The sequence below is a fragment of the Helicoverpa zea genome, chromosome 31, assembly GCF_022581195.2.
Source record: "Helicoverpa zea isolate HzStark_Cry1AcR chromosome 31, ilHelZeax1.1, whole genome shotgun sequence".
Lineage (NCBI taxonomy): Eukaryota > Metazoa > Arthropoda > Insecta > Lepidoptera > Noctuidae > Helicoverpa > Helicoverpa zea.
In genome coordinates, this window is record NC_061482.1 from 4,404,089 (window position 1) to 4,421,650 (window position 17,562).

The following is a 17,562-nucleotide window of genomic DNA, read 5'->3' on the forward strand; positions in this document are numbered from 1 at the left end:
AATACAATATTAGGTATACCCGACGAAGGCAGCGTAACACAATACCATCAACGATTAATCAGACCGATTGTCAACCACGGCGGCTATTCTTTCTACGGAGATCAGCCAGCTGCGCAGGTAATTATAGTGTACAAGCGGACACAGATGCCTATTCAATTACCAATCTCTCATAGTCAAATGAGAGGACAATCAGACACGACCTCAGACGCACAGCTGTATCAAAATAGAGTTTAGCGACCGGTAGATTAAATACAATGCATACAAACAAAACATAGTTCAGATATTTGAAAACTGGTTTTATTGAAATGCATATTTTGATGGCCAAGACACTCCTGACCTTTTAGATGTCGCCTTCATAGCGTGACATTGAAAATATTCTCTGGGGAGCACGTCGAATCCCCTCTACTTCGCAAATCTCCCTTCAATTATTTTTCAATCACAGTACCAATATTTGTTCAAGTACAAGGACTAACGAGTTCTCGAGCAACGTAAAGTAAAAGTCAACTTGATTGTTTTGTTATGGTTCCTAACCTTGGTTGAAGTAATTTTATAGAAAGGTAATCATTAAATTTTTTGATCGATATTGCGATTTCCAAAATCATTTCATTGCGACGTGATGATAAATCCTTACCTGTAATCCACAAGAGATCCTGTCCCTGCCGCGTATGATTTGCTGTTGCTTTTTGTCTAACAGCATCAGGTACAGCTTGAGCAAATCTAAATAACTGCTGGGCGTGGTGTAGAAGTAACGCCTCATCTCTTGATATAATCTGTCTGTCATTATATCCACGTCCTATTCATAAAAATAATGTCATAGTCGAATTATGTAGGTAATGTACCAATGCTTAACTTAGTTTAGGTTGCTTAGCTTATACGGAAATGCAGATCAGGAACATAGCCGTAGGAGGTCCATTACTGAATATAGTCCACTACTGAATGCATGTCTGCCCCGTAGGTTTCTGATGGTAGCTTTAAGAAGATGCCCGTGACCAGCGCGGAATCCTTTCCAATTGTGACCTTTCTTCAACAACCCAATGGCATAAAGGAAAACCTGATTTCTATGAAATATAAATTAGTGTTTACACCTTGCATGGAGTAAAAAACTACCCACCTGATGCATAGTTACGCAAATTGATGAGATTTGGTCAATAATCTTTTTGTTTCCCAGCGGGTGTAGGCATTGTTTGGCTACAGATAGCAGAGCCTCGGGCGGCCATTTTGTGAACCAGTCAATGGTGCAGCAGTTGACCAGTGATGGAAACATTCTGCATCGACGTCTACAAAAAAGTATGATTGCATATTAGAGGATGATTAAAAACAACTTAAAGGCTGTTCATGATCCTTTCTGCTTTTTTTATGTCAATGCTAAAAGATGCTAACCGCTTGGACCCGTAGTCTTTTCCGAGAATTATCTTCTCGGAATAGCGATATTGAATCTAATATCCTATATGGACTTTTCATTACGTTAACTGTAGAAGATGGGAACGTAGTTGTTTTTAAAACTTCTACTGACTAAAAACTAATTTTGGCGGGTCGCTGTTAGCCATGTAACGCAAATATTTATGTACTAAGTTGCAGTATTGATCGACGGTGGGGGGCGAAACAGGATCCAGCCCTTTCCATCTGATTCTGAATTTGCGTCATAGTTTATTTATGTAATAAAATAAACTTGTGCGTAGTTAGCAAGCTCGCTGCAGCTGAGGTGCAAGGGGCACGGGGAGTGTTGCACAGCGCAGCCGTAACCCGGCCGCCACCCCCCTGCCGCTGACCTTAATCAAGATTTATTGATCCACCCAATAAAACGGGCTGCATAAATAGCCTTCTCTGGATTTTGACTGAATAATTTCCAAACTTATTTTTTTGGACCCCCAAATTTTTATTTGGCCAAATTTCGTGTCACTATCGTTTTCCGAAGCTGTCTGTGGACCTCAAGAGTAAATTTTGGCAGCATTCCAAACTGCGAATGAATGAAAGTGCAAGGTCACGGTCACGACGAAATAGACGAGATTTGGTCAACTCGCGAACCGCGGCGACACTCTCGCTTTTGAACGTAGTTTTTGAACTATTGTTTTCACCTTGGCCGGGGCAGCTTGTTTACCTTTGTTGAGTTCGGTTCATTCAAACTTATGCCTAGTATGCCCAATAAAGTAAAGACACTTAACAATCGATCTGTTACGTATACACCCATAGTTAACTATACAGATAACTTTTTAACGGAATTATACCTATTTATTAAGATTGATTTAGAATTTTTCAGATGATCGTGACAGCCGAATAATTCCCAAATGAACCTTATTGAAAAAAGTTTACCTGAACGCCTCTCCAACAGGACTCATACAAATACAGAGATGGAGTTTCCCTCGGACTCTGTTGATGAAGAAGTAGTATACGCCATCGCGGTCTGCACCGGCTATGCCGACCTTGGCTGCTTCGTTGCGGCACGCGGTTTGAACAGCCTCGTAAGTGTCACCTTCGAATAAGTTCGGTACCTCACCTGTGAAAGAGGTTGAGGTGAAGGAATAGGTCGTATAGGCAAATTTATGGTCCTATATTATTTAATGAGGTCAGGTCGTAGGTGTGAACGTATACAACAAACCATTTCAGTTGTGAGACAACTATTTTATATCCGACTAAAAGTCTCATTGCAACCTGTAGATGCATATGTCGTTGATTCACCTGCATCATAACAAAGGAATATTTTAGCTTTTTTATATGTTTACCAGAGTTAAGCATATTATTGATATCTTCGAGAAATTCTTCCTTTGTGATCTGTGTATCAGTGAATAGGAAGACAGTATCTTCAAAATTAGCTCCTGCTCTCATGTACATCTTGCGAAGATCTTCATGGAATTCTGGGGTATCGTAATTCCTCTTCAGCTCCATACCCATGCATCTGTGTTTGAAATATGTATTGTTGTCACAGCCAATCTGCTTAGAATAGCCATCCAATCAAACAGGTATTTTTTAGTTGCGAATAGCGTTGTTCAGTCAAAAGGCTGTTGGACTGAACGGCTATTTTAATAGTGAGGCTGCGACATAAAGATGTTTTCTATTCATCTTTACTATTTCGAAGCGAAGGATAGTTTTTCCAACCGACCGCTAAATCCTATTAAAATTGAGAGAAAAAGGCAAAGGCAGTTGGGGATTTACTTCGTTAAAGTACAGCCCCGGTAATAGCATCCTGACCTTTCTACTAAGCCTTATCACAAGAAACTGCAATCACGTCGTAAAGGTCAACAAAAAAACTGAAAAAAGAAATCTTAACGAACGGAATATTTTTCCTTGTAAGAAAAGAATAAGAAAATCATAGGTAAAATGACATTAAATATTGCTTTGGTTTATCGCGCATCTTATGCAATTGCATGTTGGTCAATTGAAAGCGTCCATTAACCGACTCCCCTAGTTAGGTATTTACTGAACTTCGTATCCTTCAGACCGTGGCAGTCAGAAATGAACCGTGACGGACCAAACTATATTGATTTGGGATAATGTCTACGTAGGATGTAGGCAAGTTGCATTACGTTTCATATGTATTTTAAGATCTACTCAGCTGAAATTGCATCTTATGAAATCATCATGTAGCGATCTACAAAACTACGAGATTTTGACCCATCGGCTACATCAGGAAAATATCAGCAGGTACTTATCTACCGATAATTAGGTTCATGCTGAACGTAGAAGTACGACCAAAAAAAAAAAATTCGAGCCCTTCGTGTCATAAATTTGCATTTGTACCTACGTGGAACAACATATAAAACATCATAGCGGGGCGTTTATAGATTTTTGGATAGAAAGTAGAAAGAAGGAGCATTACGGCCCACGTCTTCTCTATTGGTGACTACTTACTTGCACTCATTGACATGACCAGCGAGGGTGGACACACTCCTGCGACCAGAGCCACCAGGGCCGACCATGAGACAGTGGCCACGTTCGGCTCTCAGCACCCGAGCTATTCGCACTATGTGTTCTATGGCATCTTGGAACAGCACCAGGTGCATCTCGGCGCGAGCCGTTGAGTTGTACTCTTCTAAGTATTCCTACAAATGTTTCTCAGTTAAAAGCCAGTCGTAATAGTATCATACTTCATGAAAGTCTTGTGGCTTGTTTAACTTTTTTAATACTTCTTTTATAAAAAGTACTTACGTATATAAAAAACACACACAAACCTTTAGAACCACCGTAAGCTTTTTCAGATCAGGTATCTCAGCGTAATTTCGGTTTTCTTTGGGAATAGCAGAGTTTATAAAATCACCAAAGAGCAGAAGAGGTGGTTGTAATATGATGGGATCGTCGGGTACTTCTAGAATAGGTGTCTGGAAGTTCCTCGTGCATACAGTGGTCATGAGATGGTAGAAGTAACTCTTATCTTCAATGTTGATGAGTCGATCGTGGAAGACGCGTAGACATTCATGATAGAACAGCCTAGAATCACGCATATTGTCATCAGAATTACAGCAGTAGGACTAGTTTTGAGGAAAATAATAACCTGAATTTCATTTGAACATAATGGTGACAGCTTCAGTCAGTGAGAGCAATGGACAAGTGTTATTCCTCATAATAACTGTCATAACCTGAGCATTCCTTGCGGTGCCCGCATGTACGCGGCGTCAGCCTGTAGAACTCCTTGCATGCACTTGGACAAGTCCCTGAGGTTGAACACATAGTGCGATTTAGCTGGAGTGGGGAGAAGCTCGGCGCAAATCTTCAGATACAACTCAACTGCAGCATCGACAATAGGCCCTCCAAGGATCGATACCTCGGCTACGAAGTCTTCCATGTGGCCCTTTAGGATCGCCTGATTGGTTGAAAAATATTGTGAGTCGATGAGGAAAACTATTGTAAGTATATTATTATACATAGGTATACAGTATTGTAAGTACAAACTGAATGAGGAAGAATCGCTGTTGTTAGATTACCTACTTCCATGAGTACACGTTATACTCAATTATTTATGTGACAGTCCAAGATACGTTACGTCACAGTCTGTCTAATCAAGTCAGTGCTATTTATTAAAGAAGATGAAACACAGATCCTACGTTTGATTTGTAAGCATATAATCGTATTTTGTAAATTACAAACCTTGAAAATAGTCTTCATAGCTTCAGAATTAGGTGCACTTATGTAGAACATGGCGAAATGCCTGACGAATCGTGCGGTAAGAGGGTTGCGACCTCCCCCGGGCGGCGCGCATGCACATGCCAGAACTACGTCGAGGATATCTTTCCAGTACAACTTGTCACGGTCGTACAGACCACCGAAGTCTAGGAATTGCCTGTAGAGACATATCCAAGCCAACATTATTACATTGCGAGATAAATTACTGATAATCTATTCCGAAGCAGGTTGTTACTTTAAGAACAATCTTGTCACCTTGTATAAAATTGAGAGTATTTACCTCAGTAGCTCTATAGTCGGTTGTGCGCCGTATATGTCAAGACGAGGCATATTCACGTCATCTATGAAAATTATCACTTTTTTCCCCAATGGAGCTCCTAATGCCCTCCGTGGCCTCTTGTCTAAACGTGATTCAATAACTATCTAATGGAGAAAACGAAAATTTTATCTCCCTTTAGTCAAAATTTAAACTTGAGAAAACTTTAAGTTAGAAAAATATTACCTGTGTCCGGCCACTGCCAGTTTGAGCCGAAAAGTTCAATATGAAAGGTATGAAATAGCCGCCAAGCGCCATTTTATTTAACATTTCGATTGCTATAACCGTTTTACCGACACCTGGAAGCACAGAAATGTAAACGTCAGTCCCGCTAGAAAATAAACTGGAAAAACATCGGAACAGCTGCGGAAATAAAGTGAGGCCCATATTTTCTAGGTTAACTGCAAAGGAAATTTCGTTTCGTTCTACTTTAAATGTTTATCGATGAATAAGAAAATACCTCGGCTTGTACAACTTTCATGTTATACCTAGAAGTAAGTACCTTCTCCTACATGGTACTTATAAAAAGGTATGACGTTGGCTTAAAACCTAGGTAACAAAAGGTATTATTTACCGCATCTAGGTTTAGTTATTCCAAATATGTAATTCAAAACCTTTGATACCTGTATTTCCAGTAAACATGACAGGCTTGCCGCAACCCAGCAGCTTTTCAAACAGATAGCCGTATCGTACTGTGTCTATAGTAGGCACGAGAGTCTCGAAAAATGGCCGTGAGGAGTCGTACAAGAACTCGGGAATAATATCAGCCCATACTTTAAGCCTTCGCATTCTCGTATCCATATACATATCAAAGAAGTTGAAGCCCATAGGCAAGCTGAAAAAAATAAACATCTTATTGAATATGTTTTCGTCAAATCGTTATCATCAATCGTCAATTTATATAGGGCAAGACAAGATTGAGATGAAACAATGAAAAGAAAAAAGAGAAAAGCCACTGACTATTCAGCCTCCTCATAAATCTCGAACTGTCTTTTTATGACTTCTTCATAGAGTTTTCGGTTTTCTTCTAGAATATTGCCACCAATACACCAAACGTAGCAGAATATGAAGCACTGTGCAATGTACACTTTGATTGCCGCCTTGTCAGGAAACCGATCTCCTGGCTCCGACAGTAATGCGCCCAGGAGGTAGCAGATAGCTGACACTTTGCTTATGTCTACCTGCGCAACAGAAAAAGCCCTTTATTTGGTAAGACAACCTTTCGATTCCTAAAAATAGGTACGCGTTTATAATGGTGAAAGCGTAAGCATGACCGGGGAAGGAAAGATGAATAGAGGAAGAGGACGACCAAAGAAACGACAGAAAAGTTTTTTGATAAACGATATGGCTGGAAACTATGTGTGAGACGACGTCAGACATAGAAGTGTGGAAAAAAATAGATGCCACACCACATCAAAAACCAAATAAAAATTGGGAAAGGGCACGAAGATAATGACGAAAATGAAAGTAATTATTTTTTCATCCCACCATCTCGGAAAGAGTAGTTTTACCCTTTGATATCTGAGCGCAAAAGCCGTTTTTATCCTCTAGAGCGGCAAAGTGATTTGAATTTAGAACATCGCGTGCAATACTCCATTTGTGACAATCTTGATAAGACTTTTCAAACAAATACATATTAAACAATTAAAATACTGCTTAAAATAATTATTCAATTAATTAAGTAATTTTTATTACTGTTTTTACATCGATTTTTAACCTCGTTTCATTTTTAAACTGAGTTTTCAAGTAAATGAACTTTAATAGGCACTTCTTTTTAATTTGATACTCATATGTGCGCGCCATTTTGTTTTTTTGCATTTAGTAATTTCCTCGATGAGGTGGGATGAAAAGTTACGTGTTGCACTCGAGTGCAAAAAATTTTCACCTTGTGCTCTTTTGATTCCCTCGCTATCGCTTCGCTTGCTCGGTCATCAAAATTGAGCCCGCGGTTAAAAAGCAACTTTGCACTCTTGTATAACAAATAACTATTAAATAGATAAAAAAATGATCTCAGAGCCAAACAAATACTTAATCTTTTTGATAATAACCTGGCTGATTCCAACGCGGCATTTGGTGTTGACGTGCGAGACCCCAACTTCCAACATGTCAAACAATTCGAGGACGAACTCTGAGTTCTCCTGAGTGAAGAAGTTTCTCTCGACTCCCTCATCTATCCAGGAACGTACCATGGGCATGTAGCCCATTTCATTCGGATCTATGTATACCATGCCGCAGCGGGATACTGTGGCTGGTGATGCTTGTGCTAAATCTGCTACCTTTACAGACATTTCTGATTAGTTTGTTTATAATTTACTGGTTAGTTCGTTATTAAAAACATATTACATGGCAATATAAATGCCACTGTCTCATTAGCGTTCGAGTGCACTTAATTGATGGCTAGTAATTGCCTAAAATAAGCATACAATTTCAAACCACATTAAAATTACATTTGTATTATATTTTTGTTTTGTTTCAACAGTACCTCAAACAGCATGTGCACGTAAGGCGTCAGTTTGATCCTCTCGGAGTTGGATAGACAGAGCATCTTGTTGTCATCCAGCACTGTATTCATATTCTCTATCCACACGGCGTCCACGGGGCCGTCGCAGATCAACCATTGATGATCCGGTTTATCGCACTAAACATGTATAAACCCTAAATATTAAAGAGTCAAGAGTATAGCATTAATTTCTGTATAATCCCTTCCATTTCATTCAAATAATAAAAAACTTAAAATATAATTGACTCTAAGCTTGATCTTTATACTTACTTGCACAGCGGTTCGTAAACTGAGAGGTAATATGCCATCGTGCCACTCAAGCGTTTGCAAATTAACTTCACCATACAATTCACCTATGCTGAGACTCTTCGGATTCATTATGTACTTGTGCACTATCTGATTCTGCGGACCAGGTTCCCCCATTTCGCAAAGTTTTGCGTAAGTGTCTCCTAAAACCTAAAAATTTTTCATTTTGATTTATGTGGAGGAATGTCAAGGTATGTCTATGTAATTTGATGAAGCTGAAATAAATCTTACATTTAAAACGCATGTCTTTCCTCCACCGGTTGGCCCGACTAACATGACACCCCATCGTACAATCATAGTCTCGTGTAACTGGATCACTTTTCTTATTTGACAGACTTCGATTTGGAGTTTCCTTTCAAGAATCATATCCCCTGTAAAACAGCACATTTATCGCTTTTCTTGAAATGTTAGCGTTTATTTTAAGAATTTAAATCAGCCGAAGGTATATTGATTTTGTGATATCAAATGGGAAGGTCAGACCTACCGATATTTATAAAGCCATCTTTTCAATCTATTCTTATAGTCTGTCTGGGTCAGAATTTTTATCACATAACGTCTGGTACATTTAATATTAGAATCATCGAAACTTACTGATCACGTCTTCCATGACACCGTAGTTTCTTTCAGGTAATCCCACACCGGGGAAAAGGTCAGACAGTATTCCAGCGAATAGTATGGCATCAGCTGCTAGAAACTTGGGCAAATTGCTGTCATTGAGTGCACACAGTAGAGTCATCTCCTCGGGCTGGTCTGGACTCGCGCGTTTTAGGGCCCCGGCCATCACCTGAATAAGAAATAGGTGTCGGCTATATCAAGGAATTGGTAATAGTTTCAATCAAAGTTGTCACATTGGGTAATCAAAGTCAAACTATGTTTAATTACCAATAAGCACTATGCTTTTTTAAAATGTCAACCTAGTTGCAGAGCTAAAAGCAGTGTGACTAAAAGCACTTTTGAGTGCGTTAGTTAAAAACGACAATATTTTTTCCAATCACGTACCAGCACACTCTTCACGGCTCTCATACCAAAATCATAATGATCCTGTTTCGATAGCTGTTCGCTGGACAACTTGTACATTTGCACCATCTTCTTAGCTAGACCCTTCGAAGATTCAAAACCTTCCGAGTACAGGATAACTTCAGCGATCAAAGCTAAAAGAAAATTCCGTATTTTGTTTGTGAATAAGAGTTTTTTTACGTTTTTATGTTAATTCAACTGATATGATGAGAAAAAATTTGCCATGGTACAGGCCTGAAGATGGAGATGGGCTACCTTTTATCAGGGTCCTAGTTTTTACGTAATACGGAGGAAGTTGCGGACAAAGCAAATTTAAATCAACATCCCTCATAAATCTTACCATAATCCGGTACCATCATAGATATGGGACGGAAAAGAGCCTTAAGATTATCAGGCAGTTCAGTTCTCCCGGCGTAACCGGGATTCATAGTAATGAAAGCGGCACAACTGCGAACCAATTTGATCTCACGCCCTTCGAACATGAACCTGATGAAATTGAACAGCGTCAGTTTGCGTAGCTGCTACAAGTAACTACCTCAGCATGATATACACTTAAGCTTATATTTATATAATCAATCGTCAAATAATGTTTGTAAATGACACGTCTACCCTTTACATTTTTGCAATTTCTCATCTTTCATGTCATGCATGGTATTGGGATGAAAATATTTCAGGTAAAGTTGAGAATTCATGCTTGATCTTGGTTTCATGGGGCAATCGAATTGGCTGAGACAATCCTTCAGTTATTATGAACTAGGAAGAAACGACCATCCTAATGCAATTTTAATACAAGTATATCCTACCTGCTTTGTCTCGCAACCTTGGCATTCCTGATGGTAATGAGTTGTTGTGCAATCACAGACAACACTTCAATGTCGATACGATTGAACTCGTCGAAACAGCACCAAGCACCAGAGGTTGCAAGGCCGGAGAAGAAACGTCCCATCATTTTATAGTCCAACCCTAAAATGTTGAATTAACTGTAATAATGGATACTTACATATCTTTACCTGAAAGACCAGGATTCTATGACAAGAGATGTTCTATATCCAGTCTTACTAACGGGTATCGTGTCCAACAATCAGAATCTTAATAAGCTGTCACTCCAGGGTAAGTACTCTACGCTGTTATTCAGAAAGATTCAAAGTCAATTTTTTTTTTTCAAATTGGCCTTTACAGACTCTATGAAAAGTAAAACACTTGTTGTACGGTTACAAAAGTGGATCCCATGGAAAAGATCTGGCAAGAAACTCCATGGACTCCTTTAGTAGCAGAGAAGCCAAACCTACATATCTGACCTTCCAAACCTACCTTCAGAGCAATTGAAGACGACGCACTGTATAGCCAAAGATTTTGCCATATCTTTGGTAGTCTCAGTTTTTCCAGTGCCAGCAGGGCCGGCGGGAGCTCCTCCCAGATCCAATTGCAACGCCCCCATGAGGCAAAGGTAGCATCGGTCAGTCAATGGAGTAATTACAAGGACACCTGATAAAATACATTCAACGCGAAATGTTGATACGGTTGAAAATGAATGATTGTAATTAAACTCATTTTTCCTGCCATCAAATAAAATAAAAAAATGTTGCAGTTTTGAAAAAATTTCACTAAATAGTGACGTAGAAACAAAAAATCACAAAAATTGTAGAAAAGAATAAAAGGTATCTTTACTTACCGCCGGCACCCAAATACTCATGACCATACACATACATAGCACTTGACATTCTGGCTACACAGTTGTCGATGTCTTCCTCCCAATAGTAACGGATCATCTTCAACCATTCGAAATCTTGTCTAGAATAGCCATTTATAAGATTTACAAGATGAATACAGGAAATTAGAATAAATACACTGAACTCTAGCTAGACTGCTAACTATCAAACAAACTAAAATCAAACAGTTAAGAAAGAGGTTTTCATTACTCTGTCATCAGGGAACTATCTCCCTAATCAGCATAAAATTGAGGAACATACAACCCAACAACAAAACACAAATTAACACTAATTAAATTAATAGGAGTTCTTTACTATTTTTTTATTGATAAATACGTACGCTCTTTGCACATGTTTTTCCACCATCTGTGTGATAGTGTCTCTAGCATGCACATCTATAGTAATAAGAGCGCATAGAACCTTCCTGAACAATGGATCAATATCAGCCCGAGTTAGAGCAGCCAAATCATTAAGATCTGATATACATTTCTTCTCATAATCCATTAGCCCGGTATCAATGCGGAGAGGGATTTCGAGATCAAAAATTTCATGTACACCCTTCGCCCACATTATTTGGGATACCGTCAATATTATCTGTGGAAGACATTTAAAATTAAATTGGTTAAATAGACTTCTAATAATGATCTTTAAGATTAAGAAAATCATTTACTTGATTAGGATGAAGTTGAACCCATTTGACTCGTGGCTTTGTTGGGAAGTCTTTGAGAGCATTTTTCATACATCTCTTGACTGATGCGAACATTGCTTCCTCTACTTTTCCGAGCCAATCCTCAACGTTACCTCGCGCTTTCAGCCCCTGTAAATGCATCATTCATTGATATGGCGGCTCATTTTATATCCATGCTATACTTTTTATAAGTATTATATACTAAAGTCATTAGTCATATCTACTTAATGTGTTAGTAAGATAATAGAATTAGTAACATTAAACACAATTTATGCAATGATACGTTAGGGTGCGTCCACATCTGGCGAATGCGCCGCGAATGCGCCGCGAATGCGCAGCACGCGAGCCGATCGCGAGCTGTCCGCGAGCTGCGCGCGTGCAGTCACTGCAATAGTTCGGTGCGCCTCTTTAGCGCAACTCACGCAAGGCTCGTATAGAGCGCGCGATCTGCGCGCAATCAGTTCTCGCCCTTACAGTTCCGTATATTGGCTCAGTACTATCGAAGATGGCAGACGTCGCGCGCCGCCTGCGCGCCGCTCGCGTGCGGCGCTTAGGTCGCGCGCGAGCTGCGCGCGGGCCAAGCAGAAGCGGCGCACGAACAAAAATGCACGCGCGCAGCTCGCGGACAGCTCGCGATCGGCTCGCGTGCTGCGCATTCGCGGCGCATTCGCCAGATGTGGACGCACCCTTAAATGCTATGAAATGCTTACCTTTCCTAAGTTAACCCGTTCTCCTTCAGGTGACAACATGGCAATGATATCTGTAGTTAGATCTTCTGGTTTAGCTGACTTAGCTAGCTTAGCTTGCAGCATATCTCTCGATTGGAAAGACATTTCCTTCTCCACAAGATTGCCCTCTTCAGTTACTTCCATCTCGTTTTCGGGCAGTTTCACGCCAAATTCTAGTTTAGCAATGGCATCGAAACATTTGCGCAAGTGAGGTTGTACAGCGTGGGGGTTTCTTGTCTAAATTAATTAAAATAACATATTTAAATTTTTAAAACCGCACGTATAGCTTAGCTTTAAGATCTTTTTCTAATCGAAGAAGTCAATTTACCTGAGCCAAAATTTCTAAAAGTTCATCGTTAGACAAGAAGAAGAATCTTGGGAAAGCAACTCGTTTGGTTTCAAGATAAGCTTCTAGACACTTCATTATTTGGTCGAGCATCTCATTATTTCTCACGAATTCTTCGTAGAGTTTTGGCTGAGTTGCCGCTGGCATTGCCAGAGGTACCTAGGTAGAGGAAAAAGGAAGTAAAAATCTTGACTTTGTAAACACCATTCCTAATAAAGTTTGCATGGACTTTACTTAAGCTCGAAGCTTTTAGTTTACCTTTGCCAGTTTACGCATAATGTCCTTCCAGGATTTGTCGACAATAGTGAACAGCCTAGTTTCATTTGGCAATTGCCTCTGAATGTCGGGTGCACTGAAAATCACCTCCAGATAGATCCATGTCTGTTGGCAAGTGTGCCATTCTTCCTGTGGATAAAATAAAGACTTTTAGAACAAATAAAATAATTCGGAGTTGGTTCATCATCTTCGTTATCAAAATGCCGTGACTCTTCTTGGCTTTCTGATCAAGTTCGTCAAAACGTTCATTTTGATGCACGATTACATCGTCTTGATGCAAAAAAGGCAGAGATGCCCAAGGACCTAGTTAACGAAATATGTTTTAAAGTTACCAAAGTTTTAGAGAAAAGATCCAAATTCCTCGCCCACTCCTCTACCCTGCTCTTGATGGGACCACAGTTTCGAGAACTGAGTATAGTGCTGACATGAATGTTGCTCTCATCAACACACGTTTGAATTTCGTCCAGACCACCCAGCACATAAACGTCTTTAGCATCCTTATGTAATATGACGGGGAATTCTAGAGAAGCCCACATTTCTTCCACCTACGAATTAGAATTTGACCATTTAACTTCTTAAAATGTAGCCGGCTCTTACGGTTACGTATACTTTTACGCTCACGTATATTTATCATACCTCTTACGCTTACGTATATTTATCATCGCTCACAAATTCGATACGCCTAGTGATATTATGATTTACCTTTTTAAGCAAGCCCTCTAAACCAGCCTCAGAGCTGGCCTGCCCTGCGACTTCCATCAACTCCTCAGCATGTTGGAAGGCATGCAGTTCTTCAAAAACTTTGAGAGTAAGCTCAGTGTCAGGAGTGAATCGTGTGTGAAGAATTTCCTCAATCTTCACCCAATGACGTGGCTTCAATGCTGGGTTTCGTAAGTATGACATGACAGGTAGCTGAAATTGAAATATATGACATAAGAGTTTGCTATATGATCATGATCGATATTTCAGAGGAAATTAACTAATCATAAAAGAAAGATATAGAAAATTGAAAATATTACACCTACAAACCTTTTCTTTGATGATGTCAATAGTAGCCTTACATTTCGGCACAATTTTGTTCGCAGGTATACCTTTGTCAAGTTGATTAAATATCTTGCCAAAGTTAATCGTAGTTGTCTGAATTTCGTCAACGTCCAACGTTTGGAACGGTGCATCACACCTTCAAAAATAAAGATTGCGTTAAAAACGTTGTTACATTATTATTAAACAGTTTTAGCTTCGAAAAAGACATACCAGGATTGGTACATGTCAATCCACTCTTTTGAAGATTTCCATAGCAATTGTCTCATTTTCACGTCATTAACTGCTTCATCCAATTGTTCCAAGCGGGCCGGTGGTATCTAAAATACAATTTTATGAATTCTTCCGTCTGATAAATTATTCCACGACAAAAATAGTAAATACCTTAAATATCTTTTGCCAATCTCGTATTTGCTTCTCTCTCGCGGAACAGGCCATAAGTTTCTCCTGTAACTCTTGCAAAGCTTCCAATACTTTCTCCATGTCTGACTTTTCATCGTAAAACCACGGTTGCTAAAGACAGAACAACGTAATAAAAACCCCATATCACTATCAAATGTGCAGTGGTACATGAGCTGTATGGAACTAATTATGAAAATGTGAGTTTTTTTTATAAAGAAATAGATGAGACACTAATGTCTTTTGTATGTAAGTGACAAATAATAATTAATTACCGCAACTTCGTCCCTGAGTTTGTTGACGTCGAGCATAAGTTCCATGATGTCCTTGCCGATCTGGCTCGCGAAAAGTCCGGCAAGCTTGCTGCGGGTTTCCAATCTGGCATCCACGTTAGTTCGTAAGGTACCCAAAGCCACGCTCAAACCTAGATACACGCAGAATATTTTAAATGAGAATGATTATTTTTCGACTACCATTTCAGTTCCGTGGGTATGGCGATCTCCGTTTTGGGCAAGATCATCACCATAATGGCATATTTAAAAACATGAGTGGAAAAACTAACCTAAATACTCAGTCATATCATCAGGTGAGATTGGTATGTTGAATTCTCCCATTAGATCATAAAGTTCCCTGAGGTATTCTAGCCGCTCTTCCAAGAATGCTACCCTCGCTTCAAGTCCGTCCATCATAAAGTTAAATTCGACCAGTTCGGCAGCTGTTGCAGGTTCTTTAATTATGTCATCATTGATGTCTTCTATGCCTTGTACTATTTCTTCAATGCAACTGTGTCCGATCCTATTCAAAATAAACATTAAATATTAACTGTGCCCAGACTATCTTAATTCAAAACTTTAATATTCAGTCAACTTACTCAGGAGTAGTATTTGCCACAACATCAAATAATTTTCTTGGCTGTGGTCTAAATAGTTCGACGAAGGGACTTAGGCACAAAAAGAGCATACCCAAAGGTTGGTAGGGCAAAATATTTTCAACTGACTCCATTTGTTTTACAAAAGTATCACACATCTTCCTGAACTTGAATACATCTCTCTCTTCCTTAATTACATTAATATCCATAGCACAAGAGTCGCGAAAGTTATCCTTGAAATTCTTGAAACGTTCCAAGAAGGTCCAGACGCTTTCGTAAGCAAATTTAACCGAATACGGTATGTATGCAATATCTGCCAGCATATCTTTATCCTGGTTCATTAAGAAATACAGATTCGGTGATAGTCCTGCAGACCAGTCGACTTGCTTGCCCATTATGGTTGGCTGCACGAATATTTGCAACGTTTCGTCGTTTAAGAAATTGTGAAAAGTACGCACGTACTCTTCCCAGTAATTCGTAATTTTTTCAAAGTAAGTGAGGATTACTTTCTCGCTGGGGTTAAGTTCCATTTCACCACTTGTTTTGATGTAAGCATCTACTTGGAACAGAGCCCACTGAAATGTTATTAATAACGTAAGTTACATTTAATATATCATGAGGAATAAGTACTTATAAGAACAGCGGCAATAGCTAGTTTTAATTTATTGGGTTAACAAGCAAATAATGAACAACCCATATTAAACATTTGTAGTAAGATTAAATGTAGTGGTGACTACGATCGTGTAGTTTACAACGGTTTAGTAACGGTGGAGTCACCTTGCAAGTATCTGTAGCTCGTGGCAGCAATTCCACAACTTCTTCGATATCCTCATCCATCAACTGAGTCGGCGAGGGAGTAAACGAAACGTGAATACGAAGCATATCTGACATCATTTTGTTGGACCTTTTCGTCAGTCGGTATAACATGTAGTTGGTCATGTAATCAGCTAACTTAATAAAACTGCAATGATATGTAATAACAGCATAGAATACCCCAATGTGAATGAATTAAATGTTCATTGAACGTTTTTTTATATAAAAAGTTCGAGACAGTGCTCCACCTTCGACAACATCATGAGATACGATAGCGGTCAAACGGGTGAATATCATTAATTGGTTCTAAGTAGGTACTTATCGTACAATATTGCAAACCATATCAAAAAACGTGGCGTTTAGGACTTAACTACGTATTTCAGCGAATAACTGCCTCATCATTGTAATTTTAGTACATTCTGGTGGAGCTAGTATACTTACTAAATACCTAACCAGGATATCAATAACAGTTATTTACCAAGCTAATCTTTCGCAATACTTTCGTTTGTTCGCTTTCTCCGTATAGGACATGCCTCCAGTGGGTTTCCCTCTAATAACTTGAAAGGGTGGTATATTTCTATCATCGTACACAAATCCTTGCTGGTACAAGGCTGTATGACATGACTGTGTGATCACATCCATGACAACAGTGCGAAATTCTATGAGCTTGTCTCTTATATATTCGACTCGTTTCATCTGTAAAAGACGCAGGTCGAATATTTAAAGGAGTCAAATGAACGGTGATAAATAGCAAAAGCCCTAATTGTGTAGATATTTTACCTGATCTTCAATGAAGTAAAAGAACGGAGTGTCCATGTCTCTGGTTAAATCGGCAAATGTTTTCGTGTACATTTCGCAGCACATAGCCTGGATACTTAGCAAGGCTTTGCCTAAAACCGGCGTCAAAATGAAAAGGTTCTTAGCTAGCTTGTTACGAATTTTAGTATATTTTCTAAACGCTATAGATTTATTCCACACATAGAACGCTTTCCAATAGCGATATAACTTGAAGAATTTGATCTGAAACGAAAGTAAACTGAAGAAGTTAATCACTAGAATAAGATTGAATAGGAATTTTCTTTTATATCTGCTCATATTGTATTCTTACGTCTGTAAGTTTAACGAATATGGTATACTCTTGTTCCCACGCTGGTAGTTTTGTAAATACCATCTCATTAGAATAGTGGGTAACGCCACATGGACTGATTGTGAAAAAGTTTCGTTTGTCGATGTTCTCATAGGGAACGACCCTGGAAACAGAAGCAAGTAGCATCAATGGCATAAAACGTTGTCTGTGTAGCAAGAGCTGATGATGTTAAGAATGGTAAAGTTATAATTCAATCTCGTATACTTTCTGCTGGAAACCGTTTGTAAAACAATAAGTTAAGCTAAACCTTTAACATTCCTTCAAGGAAGACGTGACCTTCGAAACAGCTAAAG

At 39.1% G+C, this 17,562-nt stretch overlaps 1 protein-coding gene across 1 annotated transcript in view; it reads right to left on the bottom strand.

Annotated features, from left to right (window-relative positions):
* Nucleotides 1-17,562, bottom strand: part of LOC124645205 (dynein axonemal heavy chain 6) — a 45,485-nt gene that overhangs the window by 25,991 nt on the left and 1,932 nt on the right. Inside the window, exons 5-43 of the mRNA XM_047184982.1 lie at nucleotides 17,231-17,372; nucleotides 16,903-17,142; nucleotides 16,601-16,818; nucleotides 16,087-16,270; nucleotides 15,313-15,884; nucleotides 15,004-15,236; nucleotides 14,717-14,865; nucleotides 14,427-14,555; nucleotides 14,256-14,362; nucleotides 14,031-14,181; nucleotides 13,704-13,913; nucleotides 13,334-13,546; nucleotides 12,984-13,130; nucleotides 12,708-12,884; nucleotides 12,362-12,616; nucleotides 11,634-11,780; nucleotides 11,304-11,557; nucleotides 10,927-11,045; nucleotides 10,566-10,739; nucleotides 10,058-10,217; nucleotides 9,595-9,740; nucleotides 9,237-9,388; nucleotides 8,829-9,021; nucleotides 8,469-8,608; nucleotides 8,202-8,387; nucleotides 7,914-8,069; nucleotides 7,480-7,707; nucleotides 6,392-6,612; nucleotides 6,055-6,266; nucleotides 5,618-5,730; nucleotides 5,396-5,538; nucleotides 5,080-5,272; nucleotides 4,572-4,795; nucleotides 4,167-4,422; nucleotides 3,847-4,037; nucleotides 2,721-2,893; nucleotides 2,311-2,494; nucleotides 1,112-1,277; nucleotides 632-793 (exon numbers count right to left, since the gene is read on the bottom strand). Of these exons, the coding sequence (XP_047040938.1) occupies nucleotides 632-793; nucleotides 1,112-1,277; nucleotides 2,311-2,494; nucleotides 2,721-2,893; nucleotides 3,847-4,037; nucleotides 4,167-4,422; nucleotides 4,572-4,795; nucleotides 5,080-5,272; nucleotides 5,396-5,538; nucleotides 5,618-5,730; nucleotides 6,055-6,266; nucleotides 6,392-6,612; nucleotides 7,480-7,707; nucleotides 7,914-8,069; nucleotides 8,202-8,387; nucleotides 8,469-8,608; nucleotides 8,829-9,021; nucleotides 9,237-9,388; nucleotides 9,595-9,740; nucleotides 10,058-10,217; nucleotides 10,566-10,739; nucleotides 10,927-11,045; nucleotides 11,304-11,557; nucleotides 11,634-11,780; nucleotides 12,362-12,616; nucleotides 12,708-12,884; nucleotides 12,984-13,130; nucleotides 13,334-13,546; nucleotides 13,704-13,913; nucleotides 14,031-14,181; nucleotides 14,256-14,362; nucleotides 14,427-14,555; nucleotides 14,717-14,865; nucleotides 15,004-15,236; nucleotides 15,313-15,884; nucleotides 16,087-16,270; nucleotides 16,601-16,818; nucleotides 16,903-17,142; nucleotides 17,231-17,372 (7,420 nt within the window). The remainder of the gene's footprint in view (nucleotides 1-631; nucleotides 794-1,111; nucleotides 1,278-2,310; nucleotides 2,495-2,720; nucleotides 2,894-3,846; nucleotides 4,038-4,166; nucleotides 4,423-4,571; nucleotides 4,796-5,079; nucleotides 5,273-5,395; nucleotides 5,539-5,617; nucleotides 5,731-6,054; nucleotides 6,267-6,391; nucleotides 6,613-7,479; nucleotides 7,708-7,913; nucleotides 8,070-8,201; nucleotides 8,388-8,468; nucleotides 8,609-8,828; nucleotides 9,022-9,236; nucleotides 9,389-9,594; nucleotides 9,741-10,057; nucleotides 10,218-10,565; nucleotides 10,740-10,926; nucleotides 11,046-11,303; nucleotides 11,558-11,633; nucleotides 11,781-12,361; nucleotides 12,617-12,707; nucleotides 12,885-12,983; nucleotides 13,131-13,333; nucleotides 13,547-13,703; nucleotides 13,914-14,030; nucleotides 14,182-14,255; nucleotides 14,363-14,426; nucleotides 14,556-14,716; nucleotides 14,866-15,003; nucleotides 15,237-15,312; nucleotides 15,885-16,086; nucleotides 16,271-16,600; nucleotides 16,819-16,902; nucleotides 17,143-17,230; nucleotides 17,373-17,562) is intronic.